This window comes from Dermacentor albipictus, chromosome 9 (assembly GCF_038994185.2).
Source record: "Dermacentor albipictus isolate Rhodes 1998 colony chromosome 9, USDA_Dalb.pri_finalv2, whole genome shotgun sequence".
NCBI classification, from domain to species: domain Eukaryota; kingdom Metazoa; phylum Arthropoda; class Arachnida; order Ixodida; family Ixodidae; genus Dermacentor; species Dermacentor albipictus.
In genome coordinates, this window is record NC_091829.1 from 65,050,632 (window position 1) to 65,069,801 (window position 19,170).

General features: G+C 45.6%; 1 protein-coding gene across 4 annotated transcripts in view; it reads left to right on the plus strand.

The window, feature by feature from the left end:
- Positions 1-707: 707 nt before the first annotated feature.
- Vinc (vinculin) overlaps positions 708-19,170 on the plus strand; it is a 59,047-nt gene continuing 40,584 nt past the window's right edge. Inside the window, exons 1-8 of one of the 4 annotated variants that reach the window (XM_065456252.2) lie at positions 708-1,386; positions 8,679-8,786; positions 9,309-9,480; positions 10,761-10,906; positions 11,671-11,839; positions 13,919-14,073; positions 15,905-16,123; positions 17,189-17,381. In XM_065456252.2, the coding sequence (XP_065312324.1) occupies positions 1,330-1,386; positions 8,679-8,786; positions 9,309-9,480; positions 10,761-10,906; positions 11,671-11,839; positions 13,919-14,073; positions 15,905-16,123; positions 17,189-17,381 (1,219 nt within the window). In that variant the 5' untranslated portion in view covers positions 708-1,329. The remainder of the gene's footprint in view (positions 1,387-8,678; positions 8,787-9,308; positions 9,481-10,760; positions 10,907-11,670; positions 11,840-13,918; positions 14,074-15,904; positions 16,124-17,188; positions 17,382-19,170) is intronic. The other 3 variants (XM_065456254.2, XM_065456253.2, XM_065456256.2) reach the window with 3 other exon arrangements.

Sequence of the window (19,170 nt, forward strand, 5' to 3'; positions counted from 1 at the left end):
ATGTATGCATAACAAACCATTTGCTACTTATCCATTCCGCCGAATAGGATCTGGGGGTTTAAATTCACAGTTTTTTGTTTGTAAGGGCACTTTGACTGGGCACTTTCACTAATATATTTCCAACATCTGGATCGCCTGAAGCTTTCCTTTACGAACAAGTAAGAAATTTTTGTGAATATACGCACGCGCCCTGGGTTGATCGGATTGAACTGGTTTTATTGCAATTAAGCCTGACATTATTCATAAATATCTGCCTATTTATTCATTTAAATTGGAATTAGCGTTGTATGCCAACCTTATAGGCTTACTTTGATCATTCTTTTTAACTGTAAGAATCAAGCTGTCACATATGGCCAACGTCCAATGTCCAGCAGATCGTGAATAGAGCTGATATCGCGAGCGCTCCTTTGGCCTGACTTTGACAAGTTTGTGGTCAAAATTGTTTCGCGATGTTCAGCGCTTATAATAGGCTCAATAATCACCGTGCCGTACGGCCACATAGGCGCAACGTTATCTATGCCACATGGCCCTATGGTCACTTTCGTGTTATCGCTTTGGCTCGTGATTGGTTCATGTTGTATACCACGTGCTCGCGGCAGGCGACGCTACGCTACCGATGCTACTGCGTGAACATGGTGAACAGGCTATGCAATGCTATGCAGGCTAAACCCGCACGGTCCAACTACACGACGTCGACGCGAAACACGCGCAAGGGAGCGTGCTTTTCCATTCATTCCCATTCGGCGCTCCGCCCACGATCCTCCGCGAAAGGAGAAGTGGGTCACTTTCGCTTTCTCGTTCGAGGACGTTTCAGCAGTTTCAGTTTCACTCCTGCGCGCCCGGCTCAAACCACTTTCCAAAAGCCCGTTTTCAAGCACAGATGACTAAGAAATGCGACGCAACAGCGTGCAGAAGCTAGTACTCGTTACACATTCTCAAGAGGAGCTCGAAAAAATCAGTGGGCGTGATCGAAACAAGCGTTGTTTCCGTGATCATCTTGAAGGGAGGCATACGCGCGGTCGAAAGGCTTCGGCTTGCTTCGGGCTGTTCGCGCCTCGCGGCCTCTAGAGGACGCCCCGGTCGGCCTTGCCGAAATAGGCGCTATCTGGCGTGCTTGTTTTGCGGAGAGCAGCAAGCGGTTGGGCGTGTGTGTTTATGCTCGGCGCTGCGAAGGCGCTATTATTTTGGCGCTAGACGAGTGAAGGATTTTTAGAAGACCGCTTTCTTCCAACGCTCGTTCGACGTCCGCCTCGCGTCGTCGACTGAGAGATAACCCGACACACCTTGACGACGGGAGTCCGGTGAGCGCGCCGGTAAACGCAGCCGAACATGCCGGTGTTTCACACCAAGACCATCGAGAGCATCCTCGAGCCCGTCGCGCAGCAGGTAAGCACGGTCCGTGTTTGCCTGCGAAATGGCTGCGCGGGGCGGCGGGACGACTCTGAGGACGGCGTCTGCTCTGGTGATTTGCTGTCAACCCACGCGTTGCGCTTTTCCGGCGGGCCAGGTGTGTCGAGTAGAGTCTTGCCCCGGTTCGGCCGAGGCTGCTGCCAGCTAGGTTCACGCGTAGCTTGTTACGTTCGGCGCGTGCAGTGTGGTTCCTAAACCGGCGCACGGACGCGCATCATGCCATGCCGGCGGAACCAGAGAGGGGGACGGTGAAGAAAGGCATGCCTGTGTTGGATGTGGCACGCCCGACGCATAAATGCACCATTGTTCGAGAGGTTTGATGCGAAGCAGTGCTCCGGCTCTTGCGGTGTGAATGACATTGGAAGAACGTATCACCCTGCCGAGCGAGCAAGGACGAAAACGCCCTTGTTTCGAGGTTTCTCCGCTTTGATTGTATGTGCCGCCGAGGCGCTGTCAAGAGGATTTATTACATAAGCGGCGGTGTCGGGTATCGCACATAGTGCAAGCTCCGCGTTCTTAGTTTTCTCGCTGCAGCCGTGCGTACGTGTGCCAGAACTTGTTCGCTTCCAAGATTGGATCACACCTGTCTGTTCTGTCATTTTGTTCAGCGTCCTCGCAATGTGCTTTGCGAACACGCTACACTGATATCACGTGGCCTTGTCAGGCTGGCTGGATGTTTCTACAGTTGACGCAACCGCTTGTCTTTTGACGGCGCCACTCAAGAGGGGGCTTATGTCACCGCGTATATTGTCGCGCGGCAGTGCTAAAGCTGAGTCAGCTGGAACAAAGCGATAACAGCGCTCCTAAGGTTTAGTTCTGCCCTGTCGAATCATAAAAGGAGCGTTTGCGAGGATACCTCGCCGTTCGATGATATCATCGATGCGTTGGACGGGAAGCGTCGTCTGCTGTCGCGGCTTCGAGAAACCGATGCAGACGACATCGTCGAGAACAGTTAACGCGAAATCGAATTTGTTGTCTAATCGAACGTTTCGGGGTTAATATTAGTCCGTATAGAAACCCGGACTGGACGCAAAATCACACGCACTATCGGGCTAACAAGCAGTCGTGTCGATGAATCTCTCCTTCGGGTAACAGGGTCTACCTTCACGCTTGGGTGACGCGTCGGTGACAGGTGTGTGACGAGACCTGTGCGCAAGAGATTTTGTTATTTATTTGCAGTACGCCCTCTTTTGTTGCTATCTTTAACCCCTCCTCCTCCCCCCCCCCCCCCACACACACACACACGCTTTGTCGTTCTTTTCACCACAGCGTCTCGATTGCGCGGTGTATATGACACCGTGTTCTGCTGTCTGCACTTCGCTCGGCAAAAATACCCTGTTGCCTCATACGTTTTGATGGTAATGACCGACTAAAAACGCAGCGCGTTCGACTCGATTAGCAACAGATAGGCGAGCTGAGTGCCCCAGGAACGTTAATTGCTTATTCAGGCAAGGCACGTATATTGCAAGAGTGTAGCGTAGGTGCGCGCTCTGCGAGGGCGGAATTCGCCACTTGATCATTTCTCTGCCCACATGGAAGACTCGAAAAAGCGTCGGCAACATCCACTCAATGCCGTGACGACACAGAAGCGAGCAGGCGATAATATATATCAAATAAAAAATTCGCAGGATGTCGCACGCACTGGCGGCAGTGTCCGTAGGAGTTTGGCATTGGGAAACACCGCTGGTGAACTCCTTTTTAGGCTATTCGCCCAGTAATATTCTCTTTGGTGCTGCGCCTCTGTAGCATCGCACCATGCTTTCAGTTCAGAAAAAAAAAAAAATAGTAGTGCACAGACGGATACGGCGAGAGAACTGAAAAGCTCCGCGGTTCGGATTTATTTCCCTGCATGGCATGTAACGAAAAGTCGGTACCGTTTCAGAACTGCCGTACACGCCCTGCCCCCTTAAAATACTCAGTTTGGTCATATGACCAACAGCTTCGGAAAGATCGATCCAAGTTCTTCGTGGACTGCGCTGCTAATCAAGCAGTTTTCTGCGCTTTCTGAAAGCCGTCCCGAAGTCCTGCCAAGCACTTTGAAAATCGAATGTCAAACATTTTCTTTTTTTCTGGGATATGCAGATGTGGTTTCTTGCCATATCGAACCTGCAGCGCACGTAGCAGGGAATTACTGTAGTGACGTGATCGCTGCAGTAGTTGTTGCGAGACATTGGCCTTGAGTTTAGAAGCAAACCAGACTTTTAAAAGAAGTTGCCTTTAGTTACATAACAGTCCGGCTCCCGCGCTAGTTTGAGTTGATAAACCTCGTCCATGGCTTGTTTCCCTTCCCATTCAGAGAGAAGGATACACCAGTCTGTTTCGCTTATCTATGCTGCCATTCGTAGCGGAGGCGGAAGGTGCGCTGCCTCGGAAGAGGTGTGGCCCCAGCAATAGCTAAAGAGGCTAACAAAAAAGCTAGATTCGGAAAAGAAAAGAAAAAAGCCTGAAACAGCTAGCGGCAGTCATAGGAGGCTATGCGGCAGTAGCAGACGAACCGCAACTCGCCGCCATATTGGAAAAAAAGAAAGAAAGCGGTCTGCGTTGGAGGCGCCATCTGCTTAGCTGGGTCACGGTTCCCGCGCTGGGCGCGCTAATATTAGAATGGCGCGTCTCAGATTACGGCCCGTGTGCGCGGCTTGCCTTATACTTTAGTTTTTTTATCGTACTTGTCATTGCGGGGGGGGGGGGGGGAGGGAGAAGTTTAAAGTTTGTTTGCCTCCTTTCCACCCGCTCTTTCTCTTTCCTACACTGGGGTTGCGGTAGGCCCTCTTCAATGGGAGATATGTGCGAGTGTCGACTTATGGAATGAGGTGATAAATGTTTTATGGCCATATTGTTCAAGGTGCTCAACTAGTTCACTGAGTGACAAGTGCATACAACATGCTTGGGCATGTGGCTTTGTGAGGCATAGCCCTTTAACTGAGGCAGTGACCTGTGTTCAAGGTTTTTGGGGAGTTTCCAGATACAAGTTGTGCTGTAACTTTAATCAGTGAGTCAATAAATCAGTCTAATCAAGCAAAACTTTATTATACCCATGCCACATGCGCTAAACATGACATTTGACTTGATAATACCTTACATTTTAATTCCTTATTTGCACGATGCCACACAGGCCAACCTAACATCCTTTGCCTTAATGTCATTCATTACTTATTGTGTTCGCCAGAATTCATTCAACTCAGAAATGTGTACGTTCGATGTCAAAGCTTGCACAGTGCAGTATAATTGAAGTATCTGTTCATGAACAGCGCCTATTATGTGAAAAATAATTTACACAAAACTTTCAACTGCAACACTTCTGTCAAGAGTTGTACTCTGTGCACTTCCCCATGTCGGCATTTCAACGGCTTCGATGTGGCAGGTGCCACACCAGTGACAACAATGACGTCCTATAGATATCCTAGGGATGCACTGAATATGTTCTGCAGATGTCCCTTGCACGACTGTTCGGTTGCACTTTCTGTGTCCTGCGGACATATCTTGCATGTCTGCGAGGGACATTATGGGGACATGCTGCGTACATTTTATGAACATGTATCAGGTCTTTCTGTACAGTGTTTGCTATAATGCCTATTACATTCATAGCACACTGTGTGACAGATGCATTGTGTGCACACATTACGCACACATATATGCATGAGGAAGTGAATATACTCATTCTTCTAGTGGCCTTCCGCCAAGTGCAAGTGGCTTGTCGAAGTAACAGAAGTTTCAAAAGTAAATTGCATTAGAAAATTTGCAAAGTACGACAAACACGTGAGCTGCAGGTGATATGATATAGCTTTATTCGGATTGTAATTAGAACATGCGAGAAGACGTAATTCGGTTACATTGCTTCTGGGCTTTGGATTTGACATGCAATGGCCAAAGTTGATGTTGTTGGTTCCAACATTGTAACAGACAGCAACAAACTCAAGCTAACAGCATCATAGTACACTTATTACATTATTCATGAAAGCACATTAAACATGTAAATACGTTTCTGTTTTGATAGTACCGTGAAATTGCTCACTTCAAAAGACTCTGTCATCGTGTTGTCAATAAATTTAGACGTATGGCGACTCAGTCGAGTCTTCTTTTTTTTCGCTTTTTCGTATCTTCCATGTGTCACCGGCCTTATGCACAGCACTCCTTTATTCTCAATTCTACACCCTTGCCACTAACACACCTTCGCTCATTGCCACACTCAGCTGCCTTACCCCTGCTCCCCTTTAGAAGAATCCTACCTATATATGCTGTGCCGAGGAAAGCATATGTCGCCTTGAAAAAGACAAGTCCACTTGTTGAAACGTTGGCTCCCGGTTTTACCTTGTTCTCGTTTTGCTCATCGTCCAAAATTAAGAATCGATAACACAACAGAACATCTGAAAAATTGCAAGGACAAAGCGTCTCAGTAAAAGAATGTCAATAATCAGTACACATTTATTCAAGATTCAATTGAACCACAAGATAAGTTCTTTTCATGGTACCTCTTGGTACTTGCTTGGTAATTAATCGTATACTATTACAAAGTCGAACATTTGCAATGAAGGTATTACAGTGCTAAACTTGGCTACTTGGTTTTCATCCAACATTGTATCTGTATACACTGCTCATTGCCTTTCACGTATATATTGTACGGCTCTGAATAAAAATTAGTAATTAACGTATTTGTCCTGTTCATATATCTTTTGTCTTGTCATCTGTCTATGAATGCCACATTTTTTTCTGTAATTTGTACATGCTGGTGGCAAAAGAAAGTGTACACACTATTGGTCAAAGGCAAATATTGTTGGGTTAGCATTGATAGCTTGGGTGTTCTGGTACAGCTATGAGAACTGGCTGTCATGAATTTTGTGGTCGTGTATTTAGACATACATATTTTTCTATTTTTGCTTTGTCTGTTTTATTGCAACTTTCCTCATCACCCCTATCTTTTCTCTTATCCTGTATCTTTCTTGTGGCCGTGGGACAGTTCAGGTGTCCACTGGGAAGCAAGACAGTTGCAGTGCTCGAGGCCTTTCATTCCTTCTTTTCATCCTTAACATAATAAGCTACTACTACTACTACTACTGCTACTACTACTACTACTACTGCTACCACTACTACTACTACTACTACTACTACTACTACTACTACTACTACCATTACTGTACTACTACTACTACTATTACTACTACTGTTGCTGCTACGATTTCAAACCGCGCATTTTGGGAATCTTGATGATGTAACGTTTGTGTGTTGAGGAGATTTGTCACCTGGCTTTCAGCGCAAGAGATCACGGAAAGTACCTATTGAAAAGCGTGGGGGTCCTCGCAGAAAGACGCTTGCACACTCCAAGAGGGCGGCACACCTCCTCAGTGTTGCTTATGCGGGATACCGAACTGTAAGGCCCTGCACGACTTCCTTAAGGGTCGGTGAGGAGGGCTGGCTTGTGCGTTGGTTGAGTTGTCGCTGGAGGAAAGCATGAAACGCTAGGGTAGAAGAGCACAAAATTGCACATTTTGCATACCCGTTGAAGGCATATTTAAAAAAATAAAAGTGTCTGATTCTACTGTGGGGCATGCTTGGGTCCTACTGAGTTTGTTTTACAGCTTCATTGGGCACTTAATGCATGAAGATTTCTTGCTGGCATGCACAAGAAAGTTGTAATGGGCTTTACTGTCTTTGCATTATTGCTCACTCTTACCTTCTCTTACACTGCTTGGCCTGCAATTTGGGGAAGGGTGTGATGACTTGTATGTTACAAACCTGTCTGAGATCCCTGATGCCTACTGAGTTTACCTAGTGGCTCGTGGATTTTGGAGGGACTCCTTAGTACACAAGTCTAAAAAAGAACAATGATCAGTTTGGCACTGCTAACGACACGGATTTTTGGCAAGTTAGTGGGAAAGGAACGGCTAGATGATTAATCATAATAAGGTGGGAACAGTGGTAAGGACACGGGCAAATTGAGTGGACATAGAAGATGCCGCACCTTGAGTGCGAAATGTACTTTTTTATGTGCCCTCACCTTGTTCGCGCCCTTAACGGTGTTCGCGCCCTTAACGGTGTTCCCACCTGAATTTTAGCAAGTTGTTCCTGTTTCTACTTTGTACCTGCTGTGCAGCATGGTCCACTGTTGAGAGAAGACAACCAAGGACGAGTGGCTCTCAATTTCGTAGGTGCTTCAGCTGTGCGTGCTAGTCTAAGTACGTTGATGCGTTATGCAAGGAATCGGTACCACCTACCGGCTCAAAGCTGGGTGCTTCCGTGCCTGCTTAAGGAAGTTGTCCCTTGTTCTATGCTTGCGTCTTCCCTTCAACAGTGAGCTGTGCTGGGCTGTTGTGTACAAGTGAAACAGCAATGAAAACGCATGAAGTACAACACCTCCTATGGGCAGTACTGTAAATTAGCACCTCACTATCGCGACTTCAGTTCTTATTCTTATTTTTTATTTTGGTGCGAAAGCTCCAAAATAAAAATAAATTCATGACTTAAATTTCAGTAGATAATTGTGGCCCTAGAAGGGCATGCTGCAAATAAAATGGGATACACGAAATATTTGTGGGCCTAGTTTTTTGTAAATTGTAGGCACTTGGCAAAAAGTAAGAAACTTGAGCCCTGGCCAATATTAAGCCATTCACAGTAACTTGAGGAGAGTGAGCTCGGCTGCGTATCTGGTCACCAACGATGATGTATACCTTTAGCAAAGTGTGTTAGCCAAAATCATTTCAAATTCATTTGAAGTACTACAAAGTCGAAACAAAAGAATGCATTGTAGTCATCCGAAACTTGTTTGCATTGCATTTGTCCATGATAGCACATAAGTGCTGTTTACGTCTGCTTTGGAGAAATGCGATTATGTAGTGAAGACTGCAAATGAATAAATGTGTAAGCTCAACCTAACCTACTTTGTTTCTGTTGGTTTCACTTCAACAGTACTGCAAAATTGGTTCAGATCATCAGGTTTTGAAACAGCAGCCTTTACAGAATAAAAACCAGGTTTAACAAACCTTTGGAACTTTCAAACAAAGTCAAGTTAAAATGAAGGCTAGACAAACAAATGTTGAATTAGTAACAGGTCATTGTGTCATGAATGTTTGATGACACAAAACAATGCTGTATGAATTAGAGGGATTGCCCATGATGGTGCTAAACAGTGTGCAGTAGCCAAATGCGGGAAGTTGCTCTGACACAATTGCTGTGAAGTGGCTAGGTTGTGCAGTTCACTAGTCTGTAGTGCGGATAAGCCACAGAGAAGCACATATTGTTTTTTCAATGAAAATTGCTGGTTCATGCTCTGCCAGGTGTCCCGCCTGGTGATCCTTCATGAAGAAGCCGAAGATGGCAACGCCATGCCCGATCTCGAGCGCCCCGTCAAGGCTGTCAGCATGGCCGTCTCCAACCTCATCAAGGTGCGCTTACATTTCTTTTTTTCTAGTACTGCTGGTCATAAGGACCAAGCAGCAGGGGCAATACACAACATAACAAAATGTGACAATAGCTATAGTTCGTGGAGACCCTAAGCACTAGAAAATATTCTAAACGTATGACCATTAGACAGCTATGAATCATTTGACACTAGTTGTAAAAAGAAGACAGTGCACTTATCGAAGAAATTTCAGTACAATTTACATCAGGCAAAGGTAGTTCATTATCTATAAGTCTATAAATTTGTTGGTAGGGGTAACTACAAACATATATGAGGTGAACAGTTACACTGAGGGTGTTCCATCAAGATTAGGAAATATTTTGCTAATTTGCTCCAATCATTTGTCATTTGTGGTTTCACTCATTTCGGCATTTCATTATTTCATCTGTTCAGTAAGAGAAGGCATTGTTTGCAGTAAGCACAGATGTGAATTCATATAAACTAGCTCGCATGCAATACTTGCCAACATGTTAGTGTACGCTTTAATCTGGTACTGTCACATCAGGTTGGGCGTGAGACGATCAACAGCAGTGACGACCAGATCCTGCGACAGGACATGCCTGCTGCCTTGCAGCGGGTCGAGCAGTCCTCCAAGCTTCTTGAGGAAGCCTCAGCCATGCTCAAGGCCGACCCGTACTCGCAGCCCGCCCGCAAGAAGCTGATTGAGGGTGCTCGGGGTGAGTGTCGCCTACTCTAATGTAGAAGAGACAGTCGGGGAAGTGCCAAAGCTTGACAAACTTAAAACCAGCCCTTTAGCGGACAAAATTCTTTCGTGCAGAAGAAGCGAAGGAGCATAGTGATGGTGGATTGAGGAACAAAGGTTGCCAGATCATATCTGTCATGTCAAATATAACGCCTGCTTGCAGTCATTATAGTCTATTGCAGTTGTGTAATCGGTGACAGGTCAAGTGCTTTTAGAACAGAATGTATAGCCATGCACCATCAAATCACCTTGTCTGCTTCTGCTTCCATTTTCTTATGTTTTGTATCTGTGTCCCCCACTTTTGCCTTGCTCAGCTGTTACCATGGAACTGCTTTGCAGCTCACCTTGCTGGGGGTGCTTTCTTGTTCGTAGGGTGCGAGTGACGCATCTGAAATTATTTCAGCTGTGCTTAAGAAATTAACTCAGCCGTGCAGTCTCCCATACTGCATCTTCTGGCATGGGGAGGAGGTTTAGCGATGAGATTCTTTAAAAGGACAACCAGGGAAATTCCTCTACTCTTTCCTTTTGAAGCTGCAAATTTCTGCATTGAGCTATCCTTATCTCTGCTTCAGCCACTCTTGGCTGTTAGAGCACATGGTGCATGACTTCAGCATGCTCATTGTTGCTTAACCATCGGGATGCCTCTTCTTTGTACTTGTGCAATCTGTGAGGGAACAACTTTTTTAAGTGCAGAGGCACGAAGGGCAGGTGTGTCGTATTTCTTGCTTTTTCTTAGGAAGAGCTTTCCTTTATTTTTTTACTTGTCACTGGCTGTAGCTGTCATTGTGCTAATTACAGTAACTGTATAAATGTGGGAAGCAAACAATGCTTGGTGTAGTGGATGGCATCTTTTGTCGGGAACTCGAGCGTAACACAAGATCGAGAGCAGAGAACATCAAAAGCATGATGTAGCACGAAGGTAACTGACATAACCAGGCACTGAGCAACAGTTTAATAATTCACAATTCTGAAGGGCACTTTGTAGGCTTTGTTTAATATAGCGCCAGCTTGGCTAAGTCTCTCAACTTTCCACACTAAAGACTTCGGCTTTGCTCTGATTTTGGAGTCTGTTTTGTGCAAAGCCAATAGCATAGCATTGTCAATGGACAAAGAGCAACACTTCGAACAATGCCAGGCATCATTTGTTCACTGCTATTGTTGCGTGTTTCATATTATGGGTAAATGTCAATGGACCACACCTTTTCTTGTTGTCGTCTCGCAAGTGTATCCTTTATTTTTTTACATTATCCTTAGGCATCCTGCAAGGAACTTCTGCCCTTCTGCTCTGCTTCGATGAGTCCGAGGTGCGCAAGATCATCCGCGAGTGCAAGAAAGTGTTGGACTACCTGGCAGTGTCTGAGGTGATCGAGTCCATGGAAGACCTTGTTCAGTTCGTCAAGGTATGTGTTCGTTACACATTCTGGATGTTCACACGGTGTCAATGAGTATACAGTACATGGTCTAAGTGAACTGAAGTCAAGCAGTTTGAGTCAAGTTGGCCTTGCATTCACACCATGTGATGTTATCTACAGTTCCAGACCACCAGATTAAAGCATCCCGAGTTGTCAGGCTTGCATTGTGTCAATCATCTCGTCATTCTGTTTTTATAACCATGCATAGAAAAGCACTTAGTTAGCTTTGACAGCTTGTCTGTCTTACATTCATTCTCTCTACAGGTGTGACATGGACTGTTTGAATTGCTCGGCTGAACTGGGCATCACATGTTGCAGTTCAACTAATTGAAATGCCAGTGTTTTTACAACTTGAAATGCGAAACTTTAAGAAAATGACTCTTAGAGAGGTTAAAGTTAAACTCGCTCTGTATATCCTACCTGGTTGGTGCTCTCTCATGCAGGTTGTTCAGTTGTTCAAGTGGGGAGGCCCAGAAAACTGGCAAATTAATGTCAAACAGTAGGTGAAAGTAGCACCTGGCAGTGTCAACAAGAAAACTAGCTCTCCTGGTTCAAAGGTGGACAGGTGGCTGCCCTAGTTCCATGACACTGGGCTACAAGCTTGAGCGAGTGGCCAAATACAACTTTGTGGGCACACATGCTTTGTGAAGTTCCTGAAAGCATTGACTTTTTTGGGGGCCGTTGCTTGTGACGTTGGCAGTTGTGACAAAAGCACTGCTCGTGACAGTGATGCCGCACCTGTTTGAACGCAGGATATGAGCCCGTGCCTGACGAAAGTGTCGCGTGACGTGGATGCCCGGGAGAAGGAACTGACCCACCAGGTGCACCGGGAGATCTTGATTCGCTGCCTCGACTCGGTCAAGGTCCTGGCGCCCATCCTCATCTGCAGCATGAAGATCTTCGTCCAGATCCTGGCACAGTGTACGCACATGCGGCAACTATCTGAACATAGACATACTGTACGACTCGCTTGTCGCGTCTCGCTGGGCCTTTTGTGAATGCATTTTTCTGTTTAACCAGTGATAATGCAGAGGTGTTAAAATGCACTAGAACTTGAAATTGGCTAAGTTGTTTATACCTAATGAGGCAGAAGAGCTATGCAAAGGTTGCGATAGGGTTGCAAGCTGAGACTATACTAGAAACGTTGGTGAAACATAGTCTAATTCAAGTGGTAAATGAGCCAACACGAGTACAGGGTCAGTGTCATTTGATACTTGATCTGTTATTTTTATTGGACAATAGCTTTCAGTATCAAATTTATGTAGAAGAGGGAATATCGGACCATGAAGCCATCATGGCAGCAGTTCTTAAGATCGCCGATAAGGGCCTGGTAAAACATCGCAGTATACGCCCTAAATTTTCACAGAGCAGACGACACATCTATCCTCAATCATTTAGAGATCGCTCTTGGCATGATTCCACGGGGAAATGATGTGCAGTGCCTTTGGACGTATCTTAAGTCAGCTGTGGCTGGTTGTATATCACAATTCGCACCTGTGAGATAGAAACGAGTGAAGAAAGCAAATCTGTGGATCATTAGAAGCATCACTCATTTGAAACGCCAACTACGGCGCACACGGCAGGCGACCCCAAGAAACAGCGCCACTATTTCTTCTCTTAGCATGCAGATTTGTAAAGAACTTATAAACAGCCTGACCAAATCTTTTTTTTTTTTCATCCACTTTGATCGACTACATGCGAAATAGCCTGGACAGGCTCTGGAGGTACTCGAGTTGCTCAAAACCAGAGATGACAGCTGTCCTTGTGGATTGCAGGATATGTGGTAAACCAGTCTTGATGACCATGGAATTTAATAATTTCTTCTGCTCAGCGTTCTCGCCTAGTATACCTAATTGGCGCCCCGATTGCGGAACCCTGCGACAAGTGTGAGGACAAACTTCATATTTCTAAAGAAGGCGTGCTAGAACTGTTGTTGAACATAAACTGTAAGAAATCATCAGGGCCCGATAATATACTAAATGAATGCCTTAAGCACTACAGTTGACGGGTTGTAGAATTCTTAGTTGAGATTTTCAGGGAATTGCTAGGCACGGGTACCTTAACTGATGACTGGTTAGTGGCCAGGGTACTTCCAATTTTCAAAGAAGGCAACAAATTAAATGTAAAAATTACCGGCGTACTTTAATTACATGCACTGTCTCCAAGATGTTAGAGCACGTAATCTGTAAATATGTAATAGATGACATGTAAGAGGAAAACTTGTTCTGTGTTAAACAACATGGTTTAAAAAAAATCTTCAAAATAGAAGCATCAAAACACAGGTAGTGAAGAGATGGACAGACACACTGCTTGTCTCTTTCTTGATAAAAGCATACCGTAAATGTGTTACAGTTTATGGAATGATGTGTCACGAACGATGACAGGCCGACACGTCCGTCGCAAACATTCACTTTATTACTGCACTCTGTGACTTTCCCACCACACCGTCCATCCACGCATACCACACACCATGCCGCACTTCGCGCCACCTGCGTCTTTCTTCCTCTCTCACCACCGTACTTGTGCCATTTCATCCTTCCCCTGCCAATTACAGTCAACCACACGCACGACCTCTGAGAACCGCACCTTGCCTCCCCTCACCTGGAGCTCTCATTCCATTTATGCCACCACTCACTTCTCACAACCGGAACATAAGAGATGCCAATAACAGCGGTAGAACTGGTAGCACTGCCTTGTAATGCTTGACGTTAGCATTACAACATGGCACCACCAGCACTTCTACACCTGCTTCTCCATTTTATATACCAGTATTCCATAATTTGTAATATGTTTCCTGACAGTCTAGAACTCTTCCTTGTCTCTGTGTTTTGGTGCCTTGGTCATCAGAAGAACGTACTGCGCACTAGTCTGGATTTAATTTCTGCTGCTCAACACACAATCTATCGCATTGTCATCCTTGTGTTCACGTCTAGCTTCATTTTGAGCTGATAAAAGGGTGAGCTTGAGCGGCCGCGCGTGTTGGTGCGCAACCTGATGCAGCGGGCAAGGGTGTCGAGGAGGCGGCCGAGAACCGCAACTACCTGGCGCTGCGCATGACGGAGGAGATCAACGAGATCATCCGGGTGCTCCAGCTCACCACCTACGACGAGGAGGAGTGGGATGCTGACAACCTCACCGTCATGAAGAAGGCACAGGTGTGTAAGGGTGGCCATACTGATTGTTTCCTTAGTGCTAGAAATGCGCTCATTTTCGGTGCTTCTTTATTTTAACGTTTTATTTTAAGATGTAGTAGTTGCGCCATAAGATATATAAAATTGTAGCGTGATCATTAGTGTTGAGTGAAAGTAAAGCAAAAATATTTTCTCAGAATTTCCAATTTCTGAGAATTCACAAGTGGAACTTCAAAAAGAAGCACCTAAAGAAACATGAATGAAAGTAACAATTTGCTATTTTTAGTATTAGTACTGTGAGCCAAAAAAAACTGAAATATACAAAATACACTATTTACTTGTGGAATGCTTGGACCCCCCTCACATTGGCTATCGAAATTTTTATTTTTATTTTTTTTTGAGTGACCATCGCACCCTCAAGAATTGCTGCAGCAACAGTCGTATGCTTGCTCTGACATCAGTGCTGACACTGACGCTGAATTGGTCGGGCCAAAGTCACCTTATTTCTCCATTTAGTGACCCTAGGTTTAGCTGGTGTCTGCAAATAAAGGGCCTTTACAGCTCCTGCTTGTGGAACTTTCGCTCTTATACAAGTGTAAGTGCCGTTAGGAAGCAATATTTTGTTTGCGTTTACAGTGGCAGGTGGGAGAACCCCGAATGCATTGCCGACCTCACGCGCCCCTCTCCCATTCCCTTTCACCCTCTCGTTGGCGCCGGATGGGTGGAAGGGAGATGGGAGGGACGACGAAGGCGTGCCGCGTGGGCTGCGTGTCACAAAGGCAGTTGTAACGAAGCGGCTCGCATTTCTTTATCTTCTCCTGGATTTCGCCTTCCTTTTCTTTGTGCCACACACCCAGTAGCCAGATCCAATTGTTGTAGCCAGTAACGTGGCACGGGAACATTGTAGCGTGCCGTTTATTTTATCATAGAATGCACACAAATGTTTACAGTGCCAGGGTTGCTCACTATCACATCCGAATATTGTTTTAAAACAAGTAATGCCTTAAGTGGGCTTGACTGTACTTCTCTCTGTCTAAAATGTTTCGATGCTTGCCTCTTCTGCTTTTTTCATGCAACTCTATTATAACAGTTATCGGTTACAACAATGGGGTTTTCTTGGCACTTGAATATTGTTACAGATGCGTTTGACTTTGCACACATACATGCTCTTATAAGCTCTCCCATTCCCTCTCTACCTCTACCACATGACCAGCTTCCTACACTTCGCACACATACACTTTTTTCCACTTTGACACTCCTAATGCTAATGCATTAAGAGTGTCACTTAATGCCAATGCACTCATTGGGAGAGATGCAGGACTTTAAACATTGAGATCCGGCTCCTGCCTGGGCACCTGGGCAAACCATTCAGACAGTTATGGTTGATTCTGGGATATGCATCAAATATGCATACAACCGGGTGCCCGTGTCTTCTATTGAGGCGCTATTGAAAGGCAGGTAATAAGAAAACAGAGTTAGTTGCCAGCCCTGCAGCTTTGCCAAAACTGCTTCGATAGGATGTACCACCAGTAATTTTCAACCAGCGTAACCAAAATAAAATTTCATTGCAGTTGGCCTCAAAGTCCAACCGTCAAAATTCTTGGGTGCGAATTTCTTTGCAGTAATTTTATCTTTGTCCATGAATAGTTACTTAGAAGGAACACATCCCACCCCTCGAGTTTGCTGCAAAATTTATTTTGCCGACAAACATTGCCACGTTTGGTAATGCTTAAATCTAAATACCATGCATCTCACTGTGTTGTGAGAATGTTGTTTCATTACACCCAGTGACCGTGCATGCCCATTCAGACAAAAGCGAAATGTTTCCACCACCTGTTATCTGTTGTGTCCTCAGAACGCAATTGCGGGCAAGATCCAGTCTGCTCATGACTGGCTGGAGGACCCAATGGCTGTCACTGGCGGAGTTGGGGAGAAGTCGCTGCGGCACATCCTTGACTATGCCAAGCGGGTTGCTGACCGGTCTTTGCCTGCCGATGGTGACGCTATCCGCAAGCTCTGTGGTGACCTCGAGTCTATGACCAACGCCCTGTGTGAACTGCGCCAAGAGGGCAAGGTTAGCGTTACAATCATTTCCCTATTTTCTTCTAGCTGTCTATCTTACACATCAGGTGCGCATTTACTTGTAGCTGAGCATAAGGTCACAGGCTTGGTTCCCATTTGCGGTAGCTGCATTCCGATGGAGGTAGAATGCAAAAGTGCTTGTGTAACTTGATTTAGATGTACATTAAAGGGCCATGACGCACTCGTTCGAGTGTTCTCAGTTTATTATTGTAACTGAAAGTAGACGGCCCAATATGGTCATGCACACACAAAGAAACTGGGCTCTTTGCATTCATTTAACTCAAAATTTCAGCTTGAAATTGCTGCCCGTAAACCACTGCCATAAACAGCATCTGCCATTTTTCGATGACTTTGTTACGTCGGGAAATTAGCGGTCACTGCTGTCTCTGCTGCTTTGAAACTGTTCAAGACCACATTGGGCGTCTCGCTCTACGTGCTCTAGCACCCAACAATGCAGCAAGGGTGACGCCGTTAAAATGTGCCCACAATTGCGTGTTAAATTCTGCCTGCAAGGGGGCTTATTGGCCTCTCCCTCCCCCTCCCCCCCTCCTCCCCCCGGATCAGTGAGGGGGTGCATGCAAACTGCAAATGGACCACTGGCAAAAAAAGTGTTATTTTTCCCAACCAAAACTGCTTGCCTGCCTTTCCCCTACAGTTGCAGTGCGCTGGATTGAAAGTGCCGAGAGCGTGTAGCTTCAAGCAACTTCAGAGCGCCTTCCTGAGTTCTTTAAAAATTATTATTATTTTTTAAAATTTGTCGCTGTCCTAACGTCTCTCATCCTTCAATGCGCAGCAACTCGGTGGTCTCTGCGAATGTGGCGATTGCATGGAGATTAGGTGGGTTTGTTTGACAAAAGTCACACCATCGAGATGGGGGGGAGAGGACTTCAGTGGGCCTAGGCCCCCCCCTAATGGGCAACCCTGTTCTCACCTATGGTTCCACCTGAAACTGATGATCAGTGCACTACTGGTGAGCCACTGCTTGTTGGCCATCAGGGGGGCAAAGTTTTTCACCATGTGCTGGTTACCGATCCTGCTGTGTCATCCTTCCACGCAGGGTGCGTCGCCCCAGGCACAATCGCTGGCTCGCGGTGTTGGTCTCAAGTTGCGCGAGTTGAACAACCTCATTGGCCAGGCCATCACCAATGTGGAGCGTAGTGGCATCCAGCAGCTGGCGCACACCGTGGGTGGCCGCGTGGAACAGGCGCTTAAGTGGCTCGTCAACCCTGGTGTGTCAGACCGTGGCCTCGGTAGGTGACAGCAGTCCCTTACTCCATTCACTGCTTAACCCATTGAACAAATGCTGTTAAAGGAGCACTGAAGCACTTTTTCAAAGTTCAATGTGCTTTTGTTACGTAAAAGCACGACACTTGGCGATTATGGAGGTTGGGAAACAGTTTTAGGCAGTGTTCTCCCCATGGTGAGCGATGGTAGAAATGCCGCCCACCACTCTGGATTACTGTTCACCACTGTGGTTCACCGCCCACTACTCCGTGTTCACCGCCCACCTCTCCAGTTGACTGGCAAAAATTTCTGAGTCTCTTTTTTCTTTCGCAATCCTCGCGTGTTCTTTTATCACACGGGGAAATATTAGAGAGGAAAGTGACGTGGAAGCTGACGTACTTGCATTTTTCTAGTGCGCTGTAGACAAGAATATAGTAGAAAATCGGGTGTCGGGAGATGCCGTTGCATCACGTTTTCATTGATGCAAAGCTGCCATTTTGGAAGCATTGTCAAGAAGAGAGATCTGAGCTTTTGATAGCCACAGCGGCATATTTTGCCATGCACAAATAACAGCAAAAGAAGCGAACGAAAAATTAAAAACAAAACTTTCATCACGATTTGTTACTGCTGCCATGTGAACACAGGAGGTGTTCCTATTGGGTGACACAGAATAATTTACTAGCTCGCACGTGTTTCGTGCGCGTTTTGATAGCGGCAACCTGTGAATTTTTTTTGTCCTGATGAAGTTTGGCGATTGTAATAGGACGCGTTGCTGGCTCGCATTGGTTTCATTAGTAGGTGCCAAAAATGTAAAATTGGTGCATTTATAATTCGAAATGGCAGAATGGGTGTAAAAGAAGAATAAGAGAAAAAAAGGGGGGGCTTCGTTGTGTGCATAACTTCCTCCCTCCAGTCGCAAGATGTCCACCTCTAAAAAAATTATCAGGAGAACCTTGCTTTTAGGATAATCTAATTTGATATTTAGGTTCGGTCTGTAAATGCCTGGCAACATAGACACGATCATGACCTCATGACATTGAACAAAATTTGCTAATGAAACAATAATGACTTGATGTGACGGTGCTGCTCAATAAAAAATAATAATAAAGTAAAAAAAAATTGATGAGGGATGATTGTTGAAAACTGTTACTTCGTGGTGTAGAACTTCTGAGATGATCGGCGTGTATGATACAATCATGCAACCATGACAAGGTGACTGTGATGACAAAGAAACAATAACGACAGTTTGACAGCGGTGGCAGCGTGATGACAGCATTACAGCATGTTAATGACAACAGTATGACAATGAAGACTAAACGACGATGACGATGTGGTGACAACTATGGTGTGATAGCAGCATGACGGTAATGGAATGATGATAGCACAATGACGACGATGGAACAATGGCGAGGGTGTGACAATGCTGGAATGTTGGTGCAACGCCAACAGTGTGACCACGGCAGCGTCATGGCAATGGAATTATGACAGCGTGACAGCGATTCAACCTGGCGGCATGACAACAGCAGCATTACAAAGACTGTTTTAAGATGGTGGAATGCCTGTGCAAGATGTATGGCCAAGAAGAAATGACACGGAGGCCGGATACTCAAATCACGAAAACATGAGAAAGAGCCAAAGAAAGCGATTGCTTTAATAAACAGGAGTGTTGTATGCTTTTACTCTGACCGAATTCAGGTGGGATAGCCACAGTGATCTTGGTATTGGATTGAGTCAGTGTATCGTGATGTTGTAATGCATCCACCTCCCTAGGCCCCAAAACTGAAACTGGTTTGCAGTAACAAGTATTTTAGTAAA